Source organism: Plecotus auritus (genome assembly GCF_963455305.1).
Source record: "Plecotus auritus genome assembly, chromosome: 1".
Taxonomy (NCBI): Eukaryota; Metazoa; Chordata; class Mammalia; order Chiroptera; family Vespertilionidae; genus Plecotus; species Plecotus auritus.
In genome coordinates this window covers 248,495,900-248,517,004 of record NC_137770.1, presented here as the reverse complement: position 1 = coordinate 248,517,004, position 21,105 = coordinate 248,495,900, and the positions used below count along the sequence as shown (strand labels likewise).

The window sequence follows — 21,105 nt, the reverse complement described above, 5'->3', positions numbered from 1 at the left end:
ACTCAGGACTGGAGCCCCCTGAACCCCAGGCAGCAGGAGGGGATGGGGGACACCCCCCTGCCCTGTGCTGGGCCGAGAGCCGGGTTCCTCCCAGGCGCCTGAGGCAGAGGCAGGGGCCGTGCTGGCTCCCCTGCAGAGACGAGGGCGCCCTTTCTGCCTCGGAGACTGGACGGCTTTGCCGGGCTCACTGTGCGTGCCGGCAGCAGGAGGAAAACCATAGGTGTCCCCACCTTGCTGCCTGCCTGGAGAGAGGCCCCCGGAAGTGGCAGTCAAACAGGCCTCTCTGGGGACACGAGTACCTGCGGCACAAGTCGGGGTGGCTTTGGGCCCGGGAGGGACGTGGGCAGGGTCCACAGGAAGGACAGCAGGGCTGACCTCAGGGCCGGGTCGGGGTGCTCAGGGTCAAGCAGGTCCCCTGGCACCGCAGATGGTCTCAGCCCAGATGGGCAGGCCTCCCCTGCGGGTGGGACCCCAAGGTGCAGGGGCACGGAGGCCTGCCTGAGTACCCAGCGGGGCAGGACCCTTGGGCGGCACAGGGCCCTGGATGTGGTCAGCACGATGGGGCCTGAGCCCCCAGGGCCTGGGGTGGCTGAGGGCAAGGAAAAGCCCGCACGGGTCTTGCAGGTGGTGTGAGCGAGGGGGTGGCTGCAGGGGCCAGTCTGCGTGTTAGATGTTACTCTGGCTGGTCCCCAGTAAGGCAGGGCCTTCCACAGGCAGGTCAGGGTGGTGGGGAGACCCAGCCGTGGCCCAGCGAGAGGGGAGGCTGTCTCCCAGCTGGCACGGCTGAGGGTGTGGGTCCCTATGGGGTCGTGGGTCCCGCCGCCCCTCCGAGAGGAGTCAGGACTCTGGAGAGCATGTCCACGCGGCGTGAAATCACTGTGTTTATTGGCTGTGACTCCATCCGGAGAGGACACACGCGACGCCCCGTCATGCAGGAGGAGGCGCGGCACGAGGACAGACAGACGGCGACGCCCACGGTCTAGCTAAGCTGGCTGCTCCAGGCGCCCCATGCGCGGGAACGGGTGCGGGGTGTCTGCTCAGAGCTGGCTTTTTACGTGTGAACACGGGCATGGAAAGACAGGAGCCGGGAGGGGCGGGCGCAGGGCGCGGGGCGCGTCGGGCGGCCCGCGGTGGTATTGCAGTCTCATGTATGGCTTCTCTAACAGCGGGAGGCCGCGCCCTGGCCGCAGCACGTGGACACGATGAACGGACGTGGACACCAAGGGCTGGGCGGGCTTTCTGTCCAGATACACCCCCAGACACATTCGACCTCATTTACCTGAGATTCAACAAACAAGGGTGGGGACAGGGGCAAGGAGGCGGGCCAGGCCTAGGCGGGTCAGGGTGTCTGTGAATCCGCCAGCTGAGCGCAAGGACCCCCGACACCACCCCTGGAGGGGCCCGGCCCTGCGAAAGGGATGGAGGAGGGCAGGACCCCCCTCCAGACGCCGGCTGTCAAGGGCGGGGGTGGGGGGACTCTGGGTCCCCTCCGGGCCCAGCTGCCGGGGAGGCTATCAGAGGTGAGAGGGGGCGGGTACTTCCCCCCAGCAGCCTCGGAGAAGAAGAGGTGGCCACCGGGGAGTTGTTAGGGTGTGTGAGGGGCCCTCTGTGCACGCTCGGGGGCGGGATGTTCCCGCGATCGTATTGCTGTGTTCCCCTTAGTCTGGGCCGTGGCGTTCCTAAGCAGCAAAGCCTTGCAGGACGGCAGGCCAAGGAAGAGGGAAGGACAGACGGACGCACGACGCACGAACCTGATGCGTTCAGACGGAGAGACGTGGGCGGCCGAGGGCAGGTGTCAGTGCCGGGGAGGTTCTGGGGTCCCGGCTGATCCGACAGGGGGCTGCACCCCGCCCCCCAGCACGGCCGCCCGCCCCCCCTATGGCTGTGCTCCTGAGTTTGGGCCGAACGCGCGCGCACCGACACAGGGACTGCGCGCCCAGGGTGGTGGGGGCCAGCCCTTTCGGGCCGCCTTAGGCGCTGCGGGGTGGGCGGTGCAGGGCGGAGCGGTGGGGGTTCCAGGTCTGGGGGAGGGTCCAACCCACCCGCGGCCAGAGGAGCTGGGGTGCGCTGTCCCGGCGCAGGGGCCCTGTGTTGGCGGCGATGGTGGGGCAGGGAGGGGCGGAGGCTCCCGAGGCGAGGGGGCGGGGGACCTGGGACTATGGCTTATGTGGGCGCTGGGGCTGCACTCTGCTCCCGACTCCCTGCGGGGCCTCGGAAGAGGGGAGGGGGCTCAGGGCGGGGCGGGGGGGCGAGGGGGCTGCGGCCGCGGCGTTACTTCTTGAACATGTCCTGCAGCGGCCCGGGCAGGTACTTGATGACCGTGTCCAGGATGCTCTCGTCCTCCTCCTCCGGCTCATCCCCGCAGCCCGGCGGGATGGCCTTCTTGGGCCGCGTCAGGCTGCCCTCCGCGTTGGCCTCCATGGCGGCCTGGGCCTCGGCCTCACGCTCCTCCTTCTTCTTGATGCCGTACTGTGGGGACAGGGGGGTCAGGGGGCTCCCCAGTCGGGGAGGGCAGGGGGATCCCGCCAGGCCTCCACCCTACCCAAGTCTCCCATTGTAGTGGTTGAATGGCATTCCCGCCAAAATCCATGTCACCCGGGACCTCAGGCGGGGACCTAACTGGGAAACGGGGCGTTGCAGGTGTAGTGCAGGTAGAGACAGAAACCCGACAACCCTGGGTCCTCGTCCGGGAGTTTCCTTACAAGACAAAGAAAGCAGAGGAGATGCACACGGAGGGAGGTTGGGAGTGATGCTGCCACAGCCAAGGACCCCAAGGGCTGCCGAGGGCGGGGTCGGTCTCCCCTACAAGGTTCAAGGGAGCACAGCTGGCCTGCAGGCTCCAGGACTGAGCACAGATTCGAGGAGAGGAACGCACCCCCTGCCGGACCCATCGGCGCCCCCCTCCCCCCGTCCCCCGAGCACTGGCCAGGGGAGCCTGTGGTCACAGACAGACCTGAGCCCACAGGGCCTCCGGCCTTAGGGCTGGTGGGAGCCAGGCAGGGCCACACTGGCCTCATGGCCTTGGGAGGCTGGTCATCCATGGACTAAGCTCAGGACCCGCCCAGGCGGGGGGAGGGGTGCCCCTCGGTCAGGTCTAAGGCACTGGATCACAAGTTCTAAAGAGGGATGATGGGGAGAGGGCGCGGGGGTCAGTGACTGACAGTTGCTGACAGGCTGCAGGGCCTGCTGAGGGGGGTTTCTGCACCGGTGGGGGGGACCCCCTCCTCTCCTCTCCCCGCTTCCCACTTATCTCTCTTCATTAGCTCCTCCCCCCAAACCTGGCTCTGCAGCCCTTCCCTCTGCTTCTGGGGGGGCTGACTGTGCCCACCCCCTGCTGGGGGCACCTCAGCTCCCTCTCCCCGCGGTGCATGGGGTGGCTTCAGGCAGAGGAGGCAGGGCTGCCCTCTGCAGAGGAACCAGGAGAGGAAGCCACGCTCCGGCTCTGGGTGCAGTGTGACCAGCACAGCCAGGGCCTGCGGCTGGAGGGGGACGAGGGCTGTCGACACCTCTCGGCAGGGTTCCTGTGCGGCTCCAGCCCCTGGGAGCCCCGAACCCGAGCTAGGCCTCTGGGAGGGTCTCTCTCTCGGGGGGCAGTGGGCACCCAGAATGTCTGGAGCGGCAGGCACATTGCCCAGAGGGCCCTCCCCACCGAGCACGGACATGGGGTCAGCAGGCAGCAGACGGGACACTCTGGGCAGGCCCAGGCTCTCCCGTGGGACGGGTGCAGCGAGCACAGCCCTCTCCTGAGTCATGGCTCTGGGAGGACCGCCCCAGGAGCGGGGAGCGGGGAGCGGGGAGGTAGCCCCAGGGCGCCGAGCGGGGAGCGGGGAGGGCTGCGTGCGGGAGCCTGTGGAGCAGAGCGTGGGGGAGAGAGACGCCGCCAGAAAGTAGGTCAGACCCGAGCGCTTCCCTCCAGCCCAGGGCAGGGAGCCCGGCAGCCTCCTCCCCCACAGGACGCTGTGCACGTGGCGGGGACATGCGTGGGCCGGGGCCACCCAGGGGCTGTGCTGCCCGAAGCCCACACCCACACGGCAGAGGTGAACGTGCCCCGGGGAGCACGCGGTGCTCGCTGAAGCAAGGGTGACGGCGGGAACACACGTGTAACCCAAGCATGTGGTGCCCGTGGACCAGAGGACCCCCTGACCAGGGGCTGGGGGGGAACCCGTCTGCCAGCACCCTCGGGGTCGTCCCTCTGGGGCCCGGAAGGACACCCAGGCCCCGGCTCATTTGCTCCAGAGGCTCGAAGGCTTTCTGAGGCCAAGGCCACTCACCCTGGACTTGAGCTGAGGGTCAAGGTTACCCCGAAGGGGAGGGGCTCCTGAGCCGGCTCCACCTCAGAGCCTGGCCCCATGTGTCCTGGCTGGAGCGTATCTGAGGCTCCCAGGCCCAGAGCCCAGTGACCATCACAGCTGTTCACCGGACACTGACCACCCAGGCGCCCAGCCATCCTCGCTGACCCCTGAGAGCCCGTTGACCCCTGATGGCCAGAGCCCTGACCTACACCCGGGGGCTGGGAGGGAGCATCGCCATGCTGCTTGACGGTGAGAATCGGAACCGTGACCCAACCAGCAGTCACGGGCAATCGCCCGCCTGTCATAGGGCTGGGTCACTGGGCGGTGCCGGGGACCTGGGGACACCATGGGTCACCGTGGGGGTCGGCCAGGAGGTGCCAGGCACTAAGCCACGCTGGCCACCAGGGGGCGCCCTGCCCCGGCAGGTCAAGGGGCAGCCTCCCACCTCCCGGGGCCTGGGCACCTCTGCTGAGGTGAGTGCTCCTGGGAGGGGCCACGTTCTGGAGGCTGGAGTGTGAGGGGGACAGACCTGGGCCAGCCTCCAGGCCTGTCAGACCCTCCTGCTGCCTGACCAGGCCTTGGGGCGCCTCTCTCTGTCTCTGTCTCTGTCTCTCTTTGTCTCTGTCCTCTGACGACCCCATCTGGTCCCCGTCTCCCCACCAGCCCCCGAGCGCCCCGGGCACAGCCTGTGTGGGGTCTGGTGGTCAGCGCCTGTCCCAGCTCTTCCCCCACAGCTCCGGGCTGCAGCCGGCCGTCCTGGGGAGGGGGGGGCTTGTGAGCTGCTCCCTGCAGGTCCCAGGAAGGACCCTTGGGTGTGGGGCCCCCGTGCCCATCGATGGGCGCAGAGGCTGCGGCTGCCCTGCCCCCCCCTCCCCCCGCGAGGCCCGGCTCCCGTGTCAGGCCCTTCACTGGGAGCACCGAGGCATCCAGGCATCTCGGCGGGTCCGGGGCCGGGCACCACGGAGATCCCTCGGAGGCCTCACGGCCCCCCGCCCAGCCCCCACCCGCAGGGGCGCCCGGGAGCCTCCTACCCACGAGGACAGGATGGCTCTGCGTCGGGAGCAGGAAGGACAGCGGGCTCGGCCACCCCATGGAACCAGCTCCCATGGCTCCTGAGCCAGCAGGCCAAGCTCTGTCCGCTGGAGCTTAAAGAGGAGGGTGGGCCCGGCCGGCGTGGCTCAGGGGCTGAGCGTCGACCTACAAACCAGGAGGTCAGGGCTCGATTCCCGGTCAGGGCACAGGCCTGGGTTGCAGGCTCGATCCCCAGGGCGGGCGTGCAGGGGGCAGCCCATCAGTGATTCTCTCTCATCGTGGATGTTTCTATCTCTCTCTCTCCCTTCCTCTCTGAAATCAATAAAAATACACTTTTTTAAAAAGCGGGGGCTGGAAAGAGGCCCCCAGCCCACAGGCCCCACCCAGGCAAGCATCCCTGTGTCCAGGGCAGGTCCCCAGCCCCCAGCCCCCGAGCTGGGTCCTGCACTCCCAGTGGTGAGGCCCCTGGGAGAGTTCAGGGCTGCCTTCTAGGGGTCAGGGCGGGGCTCCCCTGTCCCGGGGCCCAGCTGTCCCGCCCATCCCGCAGGCCCACCTTGTCCCGGATGCCCTGCCGCATGGCCTCGCGCTCCGCCTCCATCTTGGCGTACTTGGCCTTGCGCTCCTCCTCCTCCTGTCGCAGGGCCTCCTGGCGCTCCTCCTCCTTCTTGGCCGCGTCGGGGTCCTTCTCCTCGTCGCCCCCCAGCATCTTGCCCATGTCCTTGGTGGCCCCTGGCACAGGAAAGCGGGTTGGTCAGGGCAGCCCCACGGACGGCCCTGCTCAGACAGGGCCTTCCCAGCACTAACCTGGGTTCTATCCACAGGGGGAAGCGTGGGTTTGTGGGGGTGGGAGGCAGTGCGTGTGCACGGGCATGTGTAGGAAGCAGGAGGCGTGTGTGTGTGTGTGTGTGTGTGTGTGTGTGTGTGTGTGTGTGCGGTTGTACTGTGTGTGTGTGTGTGTGTATCTGTGAGTGTATGCGTGAGCCCCCGGAGCGGGCAGGTGTGTGTCTTCTTTAGGGCCCGTGTCCAGCCACAGCCCAGCCTCCGGCAGGACTGGAGGAAGACCACGTAGAGACCGTGGCTGAGGGCCCGGCCCGGAAGGCGGCTGCTGAGGCTGTGTGCAGGGGCCGGCGGCTCGTGTCTCCGCACCGGGGCCCTAATCTTCCTTCCGCCCCACCAGCCACCACTTTCCTCGGGAGCTCCTGATTCACAGGCAGCAGCAGACACCTCCCCGGACGCCCCGTGGCTCGGCCCGAGGACGGAGCCCTGTAATTACAGCCTTGATCTCGGCAGGCACCCAGCGAGGCCTGGCCCTTTGGGGGCTCCAGGGAGCAGAGCGGCTGATGCGCCAGGCACCACGGGCAGCGAGGGGGGCGCTGCGGTCGGCACATCACGGCCTGGAGCAGCCACCCACAGGGCACCCTCCTCGGCCGGAGGAGCCTGCCCACCCACCCTGCACGCGCCCTGGGGACTCTCCTGCTCCTGAAGGACCCCCGCTGCTCCCAGTGCCAGCCACCCCCACGCACTGGGATCCTCAGTCTCTGAAGGTCGTCCCCTCCTCTGACCTCTCATCGCCCCATGAGCACTGCCCGTGGCTGGCAAGCACGGGCCTCGGGACTAAGCCCTGAGGCGGAGACGCACGGAGTCCCCGACTGCCTTGGGGTAGGTGCTCACCCAGGTCCTCACACAGGCCTGTCCCCAGCCTGGCATCAAGGCCCAGCCTGGCATCAAGGCCCAGCCCCACCCCTCCCTTTGAGCTCCGCGGCTCCCCGTCCTGGGTGTCGGGGCCACGGTGCTGATCTGGTGCTGCCCCGGTCGGTAGCCTCTCGTTGCAGGTCTGAGTGCCAACTGCCACCTCTGCCGACTGCTCGGGAGCGACCCCGTGTGGGCAGAGGGCACAGACTGGGAAGCCACCGGCTGTTGGCGGGGAACACAGCTCTCTGATGGAATGATGCCGATCCCACGGGGCCTTTCTGGCGCCAGAAACCTCGGTGGCTCACGGGGCGTGAGGAGCCCAGGTGACCTGGTCACCGCTGTCCTCGTGGGCACGCGTCCAGGCCGACCGAGAGCCTCGAGGTCCGGGTTCAGCCACATCACAACTTTGCAAAGCAGATCTGGGGCCAATGGCTCAAGGGGAACTGGGTCATGGAGTCACTTACACGTTCCTCCGACATTTCCCCTGGTAATGAGGCCAGAACCCGCCCGCTCCTCTCTGGCGGGGGTGGGGGAGGCAGGCGCAAACCCCACAACCCAGGGACTCGGACCCGTGCCCGGAAGGTGCTCAGCGAATATCTGGCTAATAAAGAATTTTAACGTTTCGGAGAAATGCGTCATGCTGTCAGCCACAGTGGACCCCACACACCTACAGCTAACAGATAGCCCACAGTGAGATCCTGAACGCCCTCCTCGCGGCTCAGTCACAAGAAGGGGTGCCCCTCGCGCCCCCTCCCCCAGAGGACCCAGGCCTTGCACCACAGCAAGACAAGAGAAGGCGTGAAGGTCAATAAGACAGAAGCAGCCGGCCGGCGGGGCTCCGTGGGTGAGCGTCAACCTACGAGCCAGGAGGTCAGGGTTCGATGCCCCCTCGGGGCACGTGCCCGGGTTGCAGGCTGGATCCCCACTGGGGGGCGTGCAGGAGGCACCCCATCCATGAGTCTCTCTCCTCATGGGTGTTTCTCTCTCTCTATCCCTTCCTCTCAGAAATCAATAAAAAATATTGCTTAATGAATGAAAAGCGAACGGTTGTTGACAAAGGACATGCTCCTCGGCGCAGAGAATCTGAAGGAACCGGGGGGACAGCAAGCTCTGGAGAGACGAGGTGAGCAAACAACGGGAATGTGAAATTCAAAAGCCATTCCATCAGCCACCCTGACCAGACATGGTAACCCTCAACGTGAGAGGAACACCTCCGTTGGCTGCCCCTGACCAGGGCCGGGGAGGAGCCCGCAACCAAGGCACGTGCCCTTGACCAGAATCGAACCCGGGACCCTTCAGTCCGCAGGCCGACGCTCTATCCACTGAGCCACACCTGCCAGGACTACTGACTTTTTAAAAAAGCCGAGAAGATAACTCGTGGGGAAGGGCTAGCCTTCCCACTGTGGCCCCGAGGCGTTTAGGTTCCCTCCGCCAACGGCTCCATCCCTGCCCCGCCTCGCTGTACACAACGCCCACCCCAGGCCGCGGAGGCCGCAGGCGGGGGGCCTTCTGTGGGGACGTCCACCGCTGGGAAGCCCGCGAGCGAGGAAGGTGGTGCTCGCACCTGCTGGGAGGGTCTGAATGTCCTACAGAACCCTCTGCCCGCCACCTGCCCCGGGGCCCGTGCCCGGAAAACACACATTCCTCCCGTGGGCACACGGCTGCAGACGCTGCCACAGCTGCGGCCCCGGCAAGTGACTGGAGATGAGGTGACACCTTGGGCACGTGGCCACGCCAGCACCCGGCCACCAGGCGCCGCGGCAGGGACGCCCAGGTGGCCGTGAGCGCGAGGGGCCGTGCGCGCCGTGACGGGCAGGTGTGGACACCAGGATTCCACAGATGAAGGACAGAAGAGAGACTGCGGCCGCACACCGGGCCCTCGCCTGACCGGCACTTCCTTCCGGAGGCTCCTGGGAGGCTCCCGGAGGCCAGTCCACCCCCAGCGAGAGGCCACTCACACCGGGAGGCGGCTGTTACCGACACCAACAGGCACACAACACAGCCAACAGCACGTGCCGGGAGGCACAGCCGGGCGGCCGCGGTGCAGAGCCATCAAACTCAGAAGCTCAGCCGGCGTGGCTCCGTGGCTGAGCGTCCACCTAGGAACCAGGAGGTCACTGTTGGTTCCGGTCAGGGCGCCTACCTGGGGCTGCGGGCTCCATCCCCGGTGCGGGGCGTGCAGGAGGCAGCCGATCACCGATTCTCTCTCATCTTGATGTTTCTCTCTCTCTCTCGCCCTCTCCCTTCCTCTCTCTGAAGTAAATAAAAATACATTTTCAAAAGAATTACACCCAGAAGCAGCGCATGGCCCGCGGGCCGCCCCTCGGCGCGGAGCCGTAAAAGGAGGGCCTTCCTCGGAAACAGATGTTTGCACACCTGTGCTCATGGCAGCCAAAGGTGGCGCAGCCCCGTGCCCCGGGTGGAGGGCGGGTGAGCGGGGCGCGTCCACCCACGGGTGGGATGGTGCTCAGCCCCGAAAAGGAGGAAGTGACACCGGCTGCACGGGGAGGAGCCTCGCGGCTCTCGCGCTCTGTGGACGGGCAGCGTGTGCGAGGGCCTGCGTGACGTCCCCTTCACGGCCCCTGGGGTGTCAAACCCACGGAAGGGCGGGGCGTCCGTGTGCGACGGGGCAGACGGAGAGCCCTGGGGCGATGGTGCCCCTGCCCCTGAGCTGGGCACGGAGAGCGGCTGTGAGGGCGGGTGTGTGTTCGGTGTCGTCGCCACCGTAAAGAGAGAGGCACAACGGTCAGGCTCCGGGACAATGGCCTCCCGGGCCACACGGCCCGGGCCCTCCGTGCGGAACCTCTCGGAGGCAAAGGAGTCAGAACGTGAGTCAGACCACGTGGCCGACGTCTGGGAACCGAGATCGGAGCCTCCGCCCGTCCGGCAACAACACGGGGACTCGCGTCCAGGACGCCCCAGGTCTTCGGGCCGCCGAGGGAGGCCTGTGCACCGCGCCCCCACGGCTCCGCTCTGGCGGGGAGGCCGGGCTCAGGTGCACAATTCAACCCTGAAACACCCCGACGGCGGCCTGCTCCGGGGGAAGGGGGGCGGAAGGACAGCGGAAAGACAGGCGGATCCGGGGGGACACGCGTGAGAAATGGCTGCCGCGAGAACAGCCTGACCAGGCTGTGCCCACCCATTTGAAACGGATGAAGGAGGCGCTAAAGGCTTGTCAGAGACGGGGCCGCGTCGAAGAACTCGCGGTGGGCGCTTCCAAACGCTGGGCATTTAGAGCGTCCTCGGGAGGGAGGGAAAGGGGGAAGTCCCGCAGCTTATTTTTGTGAAATCGGCCTGAGAACGACGCCAAAACTCAGCTGAGAGGGAGGGGGGAGAGGGGGGCCAGGGCTGTGACGGGCGAGGAGTCGGCTGTTCTCAGAGTTCGGGCTCAGTGGGTTCATTCTAAGGAAGTAGAGGTTCGCTATGAGAGAAACCCTTTGCTCCTGGATCCGGAGCCCCATGTGCGTTCTGACACCCCCTCGCCCTCCTCCCGGCAGAAGGTGCCGCTGGGGTGGGGTGCAGTGCAGACGGGCCCTGCCACAGCTCACCCCTCCAGAAGGCCTGTGACTACGGATCCCTTCCCGCCTGCCCACTCACCTCCAGCCCCAGGGCCCTCACACAGGGGCAGGGAGAGATGGGGGCCCCTGTAAAACTGTCCACAATGCACACAGCCAGGCGTGGCCAGGACGGCACGGTGCCTCCCCTTTCCACATCACTCTTTACACTGTTCTCCAGAATTTCAATTCCCTGCAATGAACTGTTACTCTTACTGATTTCGGAGAGGAAGGGGGAGAGAAACATCCCTGATGAGGGAGAATCATCGATGGGCTGCCTCCTGCACGCCCCACCCAGGGGGATGGAGCCTGCAACCCGGGCCTGTGCCCTGACCAGAACCAAACCCGGGCCCGTCAGTCCTCAGGCCGAGGCTCTATCCACTGAGCCACACCGGCCAGGGCTGAACAGTCACCATTTTAATGACGGGAAAATTCACTCTCATGTTAAAAGGATAACCGTGTGTAAATGTCTCTAATAAAACATTTTTCCTGTGTGAGGAACACAGTCCTCCGGATCTGAGCCACAAGCCGGAAGCGGGGGAGGGGCGCAGGCGGGCAGAGCCCCAGGGAAGGCGAGGGCCGGCCAACGACCTGCGGCCTCGACTCTGATAACCAGAGCTGACGCGATGCTTTCAAAGGGCACGTCTGCTCCAAAGCAGACGGTGTGAGAGACCATTCGGCCCACGAAACTCTGACACCGAGGAGGCATTTTAGGGGCGCAGTCAGGAGGGTCAGGTGTGACCCCTGGAACAGGAAACCTTGCTGAGGCAAAGTCCCTTCACCAGACACCCCCCGCCCGCCGCAGGGCGTACACCCCGGGCCTGTAACGGGAGGGGCCATTCAGGGTCAGGGAACAAACCAGGTTCCGAGGAGAGCTTCCGACTCGCTCATCCACCCCCATCCCTGCTGGCCAAGGTCAGACCAGCCAGCAAGGACGACCTGGTTAAAAGAAAGCCGCTTTCGCCATTCCTTGCCAGCACAGGCGAGCCCACCCCTCCTGCGTGTGGGGGGCCCCCAGGGCCCGCCTCCTGGAGGTGACCTGAGGGAAGGTTGAGGGTCGCTGCCCCTGGCCTGGCCACGCCCCCCCCCCCCCCCCCCCGCCGCCCACACTGGAGGCCTTTCCCTGTTTCCTGCAATTCTTCTGCTGCTTTTAAACCACTCACCACGCCCAAGTGCGGGAGACACCCTCCCCCCCACCAACCCCTTCTGTGGTCCTGCAAACCTTCCTTAGCTGCCTGGGGATTCCCCGCGGGAACAGGCCCTCCCCTCCGCCTCCCTGACCCCCGAGGCCCCGCCCGCCTGTGGCCCCTGCCGCACCGCACGCACGCAGAGCACACAGGGACGGAGGCGAGATGAAGACGCCAATTAGTGAGCCAGACAGAGACAAGCTCGCGGCAGATGGCACGTCCGGCCTCAGGGACAGGAGTAATCCCGCCGCCTGTCCCTCCATTCAGCCTCTCTCTCTGCCACTCACTCACCACCCTTCACCGCCGGCACAGCCGTGGGCACCTGTCTGAGGGGACAGGACCAGGGTGGGGGGCAGGGCCGGGAGGGGGACCTGACCCTCCTGACCCCCCTCCCGCACCTCCCGGCCCCCGAGACGGCCGAGCGAGCAGTGGCCGAGTGGCTCCCTCCCTGAGGGTCTGGCAAACAGAAGCCCCTTCTGACCACCCCTGCCCTCCCCGACCCCCGCACCTCCGACCTGTGGGAGCCCCTAGGTGGGCATGCCCTCCCTTCTCTCCGGCTGTCATGGCCTGGACACGGAACCCCAGGGCGACCTGGCCGAGGGCGAATGGCCCACCACCCACAGGGCTCGGGGCCCCTGGCCGCAGCCGCCCAGGGCACCGCCACCCACTCCGTGTGCAGGCAGGTCCTTCCCTCCAGCCCCACAAACCCCGGTGCCTCCTCCTCCTGAAACAGAACAGCCTACGCTCCAGGGGCCCACTCCCTGCAGGGCCCGGCCCACACTGACCAGCCACGGGAGCCCCCTATGGCAGGGTCCTGCAAAGTTCTCCTTGGGCCTCGGCTGCCATCCGCTCAGCCAGGGGGGGCCTGAGCCCAGCTCAGACGTCCCCTCCTCCATGAAGCCTGCCCTGCTCCCCCACCCCGACAGGGCCCAAGGCCTGGACATGTTCTGGACACAGACCGTGTCGCCCTGAGGCGGATGACGGCACAGACAACCTGAACCGGGGCTTTTGGGCCAAAATAGCTACTTTGCCTGCTTGGGCCTGAGGAGCGTCTACCCAGCCACGCTCCTCTGACAGGCCACGCTCTGCCCAGGGGTCAATGTAGCTCCAGGCCGGGCGCACTTCCTGGCCTCGGGGGAAACAGTTCCTTCAAATTATCCGCTGGAGGCAGCGACCCTGCCGGTTGGTGACAGGCGCCAGGCCCAGCTGGAGGGGGCTGTGAGCCGAGGCCCGGCCCCCGGGGGCACCTTCTCCCTTCTCAGGACTGAGCCTGGGCTGACGGGAATCTGCGTTTGCCTAAGGCGCCTTGGGGTGGCGGGCAGTTGGCCTCACAGAGCCTTCCTGAATGATTGGCCCAGGAGCGTCTCGCCACCTCCCCCACGGCGCCCTGGCCTCGGGGCAGGCCCGGCGGCTGTGCCTGGGGTCACGTCTCCTGGTCTGAGGGAACGGAACGGGGAGCCCTGGTCAGGCCCCGAGAGCAGATGTCCCCACAGGCCCTGTCAGTCACCTCCAGCTGCATCGGAGACACCGTGTGCGCCTCCCACGTCCACGCCAGGGCCCGAGGCTGGTGTGTCTGGGCCGACCCCGCCATCTCGGGGGAAGCGGCCCTGGGCGCCCCGTCTCCTCCTCCCTGGCCACAGCTGCCCCCTGCCCTTCGAGAAACAGCGTGGCGCCAGGAGTCCCCATGAGGCCACAGGTCCGTGCTGCTGGCCCTGCTGGGGTGGGCAGGCCCGGACAGTCCGTGTGCTGGCACCTGGGTCCCTCTGCTCACCGCCCAGGGCCGTGCCAGAGGTGCCAGAGGTGTGAGGCACCACAGACGGAGGGCACCTGCCGTGTGCCAGGCCCAGCTTGTCCAGACCGGCTCCTCCACAGCCCAGGGTGCTCTGGGCCCGAGAGACGAGGCCCAGCAGAGCCAGCCATGCTCTGGGAGGCCTGCAGTCACCCCCCTGCCTGTCTCCTGCAGGTGCCCATCAGGCGGTCACCTGGCAGCCTCCGTGCCAGCAGCGGCTTTGCCTGAGACACGGGGTCAGGGCAGGAGAGGAGGCGCTGGAAGTGTGTCCTGGGCGGAGGACGTGCGGCTGCGGCCGCGAGCTGGGCACAGCCTCAGGTGGCCAGCACCTACCTCGGCCGCAGGGCGTCCTGCCCCGCCTGCTGCGGGCTGCCTGCAGAGCTGTCTCAGGTCTCTGCCCCCTCCACTCCTGTTTGGATACACCTGTGTCTGTCTGTCTCTGTCCTCCCCTGTGTCCCCTCTCAGCCCTCGCTGCTCGCACACCCCCAGCCCCGTCTCCGTGGGGTCCTCAGAGCCTGCGTCCAGGCGCCATCTCTCCCTCGAGGCTCGGGCAGCTGGCGCCCCTGCCTGGCTCCCAGAAGCCTCGCTGCTGTCTGTCTCCCATCTGTCTCTCTCCATCTCGTCTCGCACGTCCTGGGGCACTTCCTGACTCTCTCTCTCTCTCTCTCTCTCTCTCTCTCTCTCTCTCTCTCTCTCAGTTTCTGCTCTGTATCTCCTCTCTCCGGCTCCATCCCTATCCCTGCTTCTCTGGGTTCACCTCCTCTGACCATTTCTGGGTCAGTCCTGCACGTTCCTCTGTGCCTGGGGCTCGTCTGTCTCCCTCAGAATATTCCTGGTCTCTGCCTGTCTCGCTGTCACCGGGCCCAGGGACGGCAAACAGAAAAGAAATCCAGTCTCACCAGGAGGCCAGCGCAGCCCCAGCCCCCCCACCCCCACCCCAGCGCCAGGACAGCGAATGTCTGGGAGCACTGGGCAGCCAGGACACCCTAGGGCCACCCCCTCGCAGCTCCCACACCCTCCGGGGCGCCCCGTCGCCGCCGCAGGGGAAACTCTGGGTGACACACGCAGAGGGCGTGCGGCTGGCAGGCACCCAGCTCACTGCAGCCGTGTCGACAGCCACATCGGAGACTTGGGTTTTCCTAAGAGCCCACCTCTGGGCCCGAATTAGCCGCCTAATTAATTATCTGCAACAGCCTGCGGCTGGCTGAAGGAACACGGCCGCCGGTGCCAGGATGCTCAGGTCCTGAATCACGTCCTGGTGACGTAATCATTATCATTAGATGCAACGTGAAGCCTGTCTCTCCTTGACCCTGGAACCTCGGGGAGTGTGGCCCGGGCCAGGGTCTGCTCATGTCATTTCTCTAAGAGACACCCCACAGGACAGGGGCATCGGCCCCTCTTGCACCCCGTCCCTGACGGCAGCGCCCACCTCCGGCTAAGCTCCTGACACAGCAGCAGCACCTAATGCCACGCAGTGGACGGCAGCAGGCCAGCGTCTGTCACGGCCACCAGGAGCTGGGCCCCATCACGGGAGACCGGGCAGGAGCGCGGATGGCCCACCGCCTGGCTGACCAGAGCGCCCTTGCTCTGTGCCCGCGTGGACCGGGCCCCCCTCTTCATCCACCTCTGGGGCCGGGGTCTCTGGCCATGAGGATGCCTGGAGCCAAGTAGGCACAGGATGCCCTTCAAATGGGGGTCAGCAGGTTAAATGGGGGTCAGGAGGTCACACTGCGCGTGGAGGGGCAGCTCCCCGCTGTCTGGGACACGTCCCTTGTCTTGTGCTCAGCCAGCCCCGTCCCCTGTGTCCCCTGCTGCCCCCACCCCAGGTCCAGCTGCTGTGGCTCTGCTCCCCGAGGGGCCACCGCCCTGCAGGAGGATTGTCCCTCGTGCCCCTGAAACCCTCCCTGGGGTGTGCCCAAGCCCAAGGAGGCGCTACTGCTCACTCAGCCTCGACCCCTGCAGCACCCTGGCCGCCGAGTGTGCAGCCAGCCGCCTGCTGGGTGCACCGTGCCCCACCCCCCTCCTTCCTACCTCCCAGGGCCTGTTTCATCACGAACTCCATGGCACCGGCTTTGATTCCTCAGAGGCAGCTCCGGGGGTCCCAACTCACAATCAAGTGTGGCCGCCAAGTCCTGGGCGTGGGAGAGAGGAGCCGGTCACAGGCCGCCCAGCCCACCTGCGGGGCTTCCTCCTCGTCCTGCCTCCCTCCCCCCGAGTGTGCGCTGGGGTCTGGGAGAGCATCATTCCCTGGACCCCGGCCGGGAGGGGACACCCTGGCGGGTCCCTGTGGAGGGGCTCCCCTACCCCCAACACCCTGGCCAGGGCAGCAGGTCCCAGGACCCCTGCTGGGTCTGCAGTGGTCTCAGGGCCCCTGAGGTTCCTGGAGCAGGGGTGGGGTGCTCAATCTTGGGGAGAGGCACAGCTCCGAGAAGCCGGCCTGCAGGAAGCAGGGGCAGGCACAGGGGCATTTGAAGGTGACTGGCTCTGCTGCTTCCTGGTGGGCCCGGGCTGAGGGAGGGAGGACGGGGTCCATCCAAGAATCAGGTTTAGGGGGGGAGGTCCCTGTGGCTGCTGGTGGAGGTGTTGGGAGGCCTGGCTCCATCCAGGGGAGACCCCGTGCCCACTGCCACAGGTCCACCACAAAGAGGGGGGTGGGAGAGCCAGGAGGGGGCCAGCCTGGGGCAGACCACCCCTCCACCTGCCTCTGAATGGGGGCGCCCCTGGGTGCAGGCCAGGTGGCACTCTGGGGGGGAGGTGCTTCCTGTAAAACCTGCCTGTGCAGGGGGGGGTCCCTGCAGAGCCGCTGCTTCCTGTGCCCCCCCTTCCTCTGCAGGAGACCCGCTGTGCACTGGGCAGGGGGGCGGGAGTGCCCCCCCCCCTCACAAAGCACTGGCGCGCAGGGCGCCTCTGCCGCAAAGCAGATTCTCTTCCAAACTTCTCCCCTGGAGGCTGGGGAGAGGGGACCGCAGGGCCCACCGCAGAGGTCGGGGTGCTGCTGGGCTCCCCCAGGGCGCGGGCTTGGCTCCCGTCGCCGTCCCTCTGGGCTTTGCGGTGGGCGAGCTGCCTGGCTCTGCGGAGCGGCCCTGGGGGGGGGGGCACCAGGGGAGGAAAGGAGACAGAGGACAGGGGAGGGCAGAGGGGACAGGACAGTGCAGGGAGCCGCGGGAGGCAGGAGCCAGGGACGAGCCGAGAGGGAGGGCGAGCCGGGACGGAGGGCCGCTTCAGCACCGCGCGGGTGGACAGCGCCCGGCCGGCCGAGAGCTTGCCCAGCTGGGCCGGGGACAGGCGGCCGGGGTTGGGGACGGGCGGCCGGGGCCGGGGATGGGGCTGCGCGCGGGGCCGGTTACCTTCCCGGACTAGGGTGCGGGCTAGCGGGCGGGCGTCAGCGGCGGGGCGCGCTCGGGCCGACCGGGTCCATGTGGCGCCCCAGGAACTGCGGCGGCGGCTGAAGGGCACCGCGAGGAGGCGCGTCACACGGAGGCCTCCCCGCCCCCCGAGCGTGACGGGGAGGGCGGGGCGCGCGGCTCGCGGCGCGGGGGGCGGGGGCGGGGACTGCGGAGCCGCGCCCCCATCTTCCTCCAGAGCCCTCCCCGCGCCGGATTGGCCCGGCCGCCTGAATCCCAGACCCTGTGCCCCTGCGCCCCGCGGTGTGGACCCGGTGGGGGCCGCCCTCCTCCCGCAGGGTCCGCACTCCCCTCGCCGGGTCCTTCGTGAGCGCGTGCGGGACCGACACCCCGCAAACCTAGAGGGAAAGTCCCTCCTGGGGCTGAAGAGGGGCGGGCCTGGGGGTGGGGGTCGCCCCCTCCCCAATTGCTCCGCCACGGGAGGGGGTTCCCAGCGCGGAGGGGAGGGGCAGTGGTCCCGAACCCGAGTGACCCCAACCCCCGCTCTCGGGCCTCTTCTGAGCGGGAGAAGGGAGCCCCCAGACTTCTGAACCCCCTCCCCTGGCGGAGAGAGACCCGCAGACGAGCCCTGGCCTATTTTTCAATGAAAGTGATCTAGGGAGACCCGGTCCGCGGACAGTCGGGCCCGCGGCGGGAGGAGGGCGGGCACTGCTCCCCGGCGCCCCGCCCCGCGGTCCCCGCGCCAGCCCCGCGCTCCCCGCGCCAGCCCCGCCCGCCGCCCCCTCCCTGCGCGGGTGCTGCCTCTGCGGAGCTGCACTGCGGGACGGCGGTTGGCGGTCGCTGCAAGGTCGCAGGTCCGCCTCCTGCGCCCTCCCCTCTCGGGGGTCCCTGCGAGGGCCTCGTGCGGGGAGAGGGCTGCGGGGCCCGCATCTCCCGGAACCGCGCAGGGCCGGCTGCCTGGTGGCCGGTGGACACCCTGGTGGCCGCAGCAGTAACTTGTCACCGGCCCCGCCGGGCTGAGTCATGGGGAGTCGCGGGTCGAGATGGAAGGGGCGGACCCTGGGGCTGCCCCTGCCCCTGCCCCTGCCCCCACGGAGGGGAGGCCGCTCCTCACGTGCCCCTTTCCGCTGCTGCCCTGACCTCAGCCTGAGCTCAGGAGGACGGGCCTGGTCCCAGTCAGCTGCCCCTCCGCCCCAGCTGCTGCCTCTCTGACCCCTCCAGGCTCTGGCAGGACTGAGCCAGCGAGGAGGGAGGGGAGGGGGGTGGAGGGGCAGGACAGGGGACTCCCGTCAGGGCTGCAGACCCCCAAGAATGGGAGGAGCACATTTCTGCTTTTTGCTTTTCTTTTTTCTTTTTTTTTAAATATATATATTGTATTGATTTTTTTACAGAGAGGAAGGGAGAGGGATAGAAAGTTAGAAACATCGATGAGAGAGAAACATCGATCAGCTGCCTCCTGCACACCTCCTACTGGGGATGTGCCCACAACCAAGGTACATGCCTTTGACCAGAATCGAACCTGGGACCTTTCAGTCCGCAGGCTGACGCTCTATCCACTGAGCCAAACCGGTTAGGGCTGTTTTTCTTTTTAAATATACTTTTTTATCGATTTTAGAGAGAGAGGAGGGGGGAGGGAGAGAGAGAGAGAAAAAAAACATCTATGATGAGAATCATGGATCAGTTGCCTCCTGCACGCCCCCCACTGGGGATCGAGCCCGCAACCCCGGCATGTGCCCTGACCAGGAATCGAACCGTGACCTCCTGGTTCATAGATCAACGCTCAACCACTGAGCCACGCTGGCTCGGGCCGCTTCATCTCTTTATGAGGTGGGTCAAAGGTCAGGCCTCGTGCAGGTCTGGGGGACAGGAGCTGTGGAGGGGTCACCCATTTCCAGGGTCTGAGGATCCCCAGCTCAGGGTCCTTGCCCCACTGATGGGATGACCCACAGCTGACATCCTGCGGGCAACCCCCCAGAGGACTCCCACAAGCCACCTGCAGAGAGACACCCCCTGACCTAAAGGCACCAGGTTGGGCGGGTGCGGCCTGCAGGCCGGGGAGGTACAGGCTGTCTGAGCAGACAGGGCAGGGCCCAGCCCCAGTGCTGGAGTCTGCAGCCCCAAGTGCACCCACACCCTGAGCCAGGGGCTCACTGGCCGGGACAGGCCCAGGCACAGAGGCCTCTGCTGGCTCCTGGACGCTGCTGACCCTCCACGTCTGTCTCCATCCCTCCTTCTCCCTGGGGGTTCACCATTCAGAGGTCAGCTGTGGGGTCACCATCTCCCTCTCTCTCGCTGTCTCTCCCTACCCGTCTCTGTCTCTCTGTTACCCATCTTACCCTCGCCACACACAGCAGCCCCTCAGTTCACATCTGCCTGGCCCCGAGCCAGGGGTGGGCAGCCCTCCCAGGGAGACAGACAGGTTGCTGGCAGGTGGGTCAGAGTGATGGACGCTTGGGAGGAGGAAGGCGGGTGCGGGCAGCGGGGAGCGGAGGACCGGAGGGCGCAGTGCAGCTTGGCAGGAGGGAGAACACGACACCTGGGTGCCCAGTGATGGGTGAGCCCCGAGCCAGGCTTCCAGGGCCGCGGAGCCACACCCAGTAGGACTCGGGTCCTGCAAGTGCTGGGAAGAGGACCCGGTCCTGGTGACAGACCCAGACCCACAGCCAGCCGAGCGAGACCGTGGAGCTTCGTGGGAATTTGCACCAGTGAGGAAGGCTGGGCTGTGGGATGGGGAGGTGGATGGAGGTGGGATGGGGAGGTGGACGGAGGTGGGATGGGGAGGTGGACGGAGGTGGGATGAGGAGTGGACAGAGGTGGGATGGGGAGGTGGGATGGGGAGGTGGACGGAGGTGGGATGAGGAGGTGGGATGGTGAGGTGGACGGAGGTGGGATGGGGAGGTGGGATGGGGAGGTGGACGGAGGTGGGATGGGGAGGTGGACGGAGGTGGGATGAGGAGTGGACAGAGGTGGGATGGGGAGGTGGGATGGGGAGGTGGACGGAGGTGGGATGGGGAGGTGGACGGAGGTGGGATGAGGAGTGGACGGAGGTGAGATGGGGAGGTGGGATGGGGAGGTGGACGGAGGTGGGATGAGGAGGTGGGATGGTGAGGTGGACGGAGGTGGGATGGGGAGGTGGGATGGTGAGGTGGACGGAGGTGGGATGGGTGGTGGGATGGGGAGGTGGGATGGTGAGGTGGACGGAGGTGGGATGGGTGGTGGGATGGGGAGGTGGGATGGGGAGGTGGATGGAGGTGGGATGGGGAGGTGGACGGAGGTGGGATGGGGTGGTGGGATGGGGAGGTGGGATGGGGAGGTGGACGGAGGTGGGATGGGGAGGTGGAGAGAGGTGGGATGGGGAGGGATATGGCAGGCAGCTGGGTGAGGGGAGGTGTCCCACCAGGAGGTCAGCTCAGCGCCCCAATAGCTCTTTATAGCACTGCCCCCCAGAAACCGGACGGCAGCCCCAGCCCAGAGCAGGACTGAAGGAGACCTGGTGCTGCCTGTGGGACCCCTGCCGTCCACAGGTCCCCTCTGCCCCTCCACGGTCACTCCAGATGGCAGAGGCAGCCACTGCCCTCCCTGCTCCAGCCCCACCTCGCCGCTCAGGAAGCCCCTGCTGGGCACCCCTCTGCTCCCTCCAAGGAGGCCTGACTGGTGCCAGCTGTCTGCATGTTCCCTGGTGTTCCCGTGCCCCAGGGCACCCTGCTGCATGGGGGTGGGCAGGGGGTGTAGACGCTGAGGGGGCCCTGGGAGGGGCTCCTGGCACACCTGGGACTCCCCAGAAACTTCAAATGCAAACTTGTAATAATTTAACAAGATGAATAACAGTCCCTGGCACCGCCCACCGCCTGGCCATCTTCCTGCGGGATCCCGTTATTACTTAAAAGGCTGCAACAGGGAGAAGGAAAGTGAGCAGCTGGGCAGGACCCCGCGTGCCTCCCTGATGCCTCCATGGGGCAGGTCCAGTCTCCAAGGCTCAGTGCTGCCCAGTCTCGGCGACCAGCTCGATCCCCAGACCCCGTCCAGTCCTGGGGTGCTGAGACATGGGCCTAGTCGGGTGTCCTCACTGTCCATTTCCACAGAGGCCCTGCCCCCCAGGCTGTTCCGCACAGGGGGCCGTGCTTCCCGCTCCCTCCCACACTCACCTGCACACCTGGCCTCCGCTCTGGGCAGTTCACCCCACACCAGCCCTGCCACACAGCACAGAGGCCGCAG

General features: G+C 67.0%; 1 protein-coding gene across 1 annotated transcript; it reads right to left on the bottom strand.

Moving 5' to 3' along the window:
- Positions 1 to 868: 868 nt before the first annotated feature.
- Positions 869 to 17,047, bottom strand: CPLX1 (complexin 1). Its single transcript, XM_080642812.1, has 4 exons — positions 16,894 to 17,047; positions 15,578 to 15,678; positions 5,878 to 6,053; positions 869 to 2,469 (listed from the first exon to the last, which is right to left on the bottom strand). Exons 2-4 carry the CDS (start codon positions 15,606 to 15,608, stop codon positions 2,272 to 2,274), a joined length of 405 nt encoding a protein of 134 aa, XP_080498938.1. The 5' UTR covers positions 15,609 to 15,678; positions 16,894 to 17,047; the 3' UTR covers positions 869 to 2,271.
- Positions 17,048 to 21,105: the final 4,058 nt, after the last annotated feature.

Bases quoted from the DNA above. Each gene is read 5' to 3' on its own strand.
- CPLX1 (XM_080642812.1), bottom strand. From the start codon at position 15,608: ATGGAGTTCGTGATGAAACAGGCCCTGGGAG. The intron at 6,054-15,577 runs GTAGGAAGGAGG...TTCCTGTGCCAG, and splicing joins GATGAAACAGGCCCTGGGAG to GGGCCACCAAGGACATGGGC. The intron at 2,470-5,877 runs GTGGGCCTGCGG...CTGTCCCCACAG, and splicing joins GGCAGGGCATCCGGGACAAG to TACGGCATCAAGAAGAAGGA.